General features: G+C 65.1%; 1 protein-coding gene across 1 annotated transcript in view; it reads left to right on the plus strand.

The window, feature by feature from the left end:
* Positions 1-499: 499 nt before the first annotated feature.
* TRAPPC6A (trafficking protein particle complex 6A) overlaps positions 500-716 on the plus strand; it is a 12,935-nt gene continuing 12,718 nt past the window's right edge. The window contains exon 1 of the mRNA XM_005863382.2: positions 500-675. Within this exon, the coding sequence (XP_005863444.1) occupies positions 586-675 (90 nt within the window). The 5' untranslated portion in view covers positions 500-585. The remainder of the gene's footprint in view (positions 676-716) is intronic.

Below are 716 nucleotides of genomic sequence, written 5' to 3' on the forward strand. Positions count from 1 at the left end.
CAGCCAGCCAGCTGCGCTCGGAAGGGTGCACTCACTAGCGGGGCGGAGGGCTGCGCTGTCACTGAACACCTTACCGGGTGGAGGAAGCTCGGAGCCTGCGGAGTGCGCTACCCAGCGGAAGTGCGGCGCCGGTACGCAGGGAGGAGTGGCAGCCCCAACCAATAGGGCATCAGGTTGGGCGGGCGTTGACCAATCACGTGGGCCGACCAGGCAGCAAGCCGCCCTGAGGCCCTACGTTGTGGGCGGGTGTAAAGAAGTGCCACCAATAGAGAAGCACTTTAGCTGCGCTTCCGGGTTGTGCTGCGAGGCGAGTGGACAAATAGGGGTTTTTAAAAAAAACGAGTTCTGTCACGTGTCATCAGTGATTCTGCCAATGGCTTTGCTGGAGGACCCAGAAACGGAGGAGGCGGTCTCCCAAGTTCACGCGCGCACCGCGTGTGAGGAGGGGGAAGGCGGAGCTACCCGGGAGCACCCTGGGAGCGTGAGTGGGCGGGCTCGCGTCCCGCAGCAGGAGGCGGAGCTAGGTCAGCCGGGCCAATGAGAGCACGAAGCGCTGGGCGGTAGGTAAGCGCGCGAGGCCGACGAATGGTGGACCCGGTTGTGTTCGAGCTTCTACACACGGAGATGGTGGCGGAGCTGTGGGCGCACGACTCCGACCTCGACCCCGGCCCCGGGGTGAGCGCAGGTCGCGGCGGGAAAGTGGGAGAGAGGCCCCG

The sequence above is a fragment of the Myotis brandtii genome, unplaced genomic scaffold, assembly GCF_000412655.1.
Source record: "Myotis brandtii unplaced genomic scaffold, ASM41265v1 scaffold1774, whole genome shotgun sequence".
Lineage (NCBI taxonomy): Eukaryota > Metazoa > Chordata > Mammalia > Chiroptera > Vespertilionidae > Myotis > Myotis brandtii.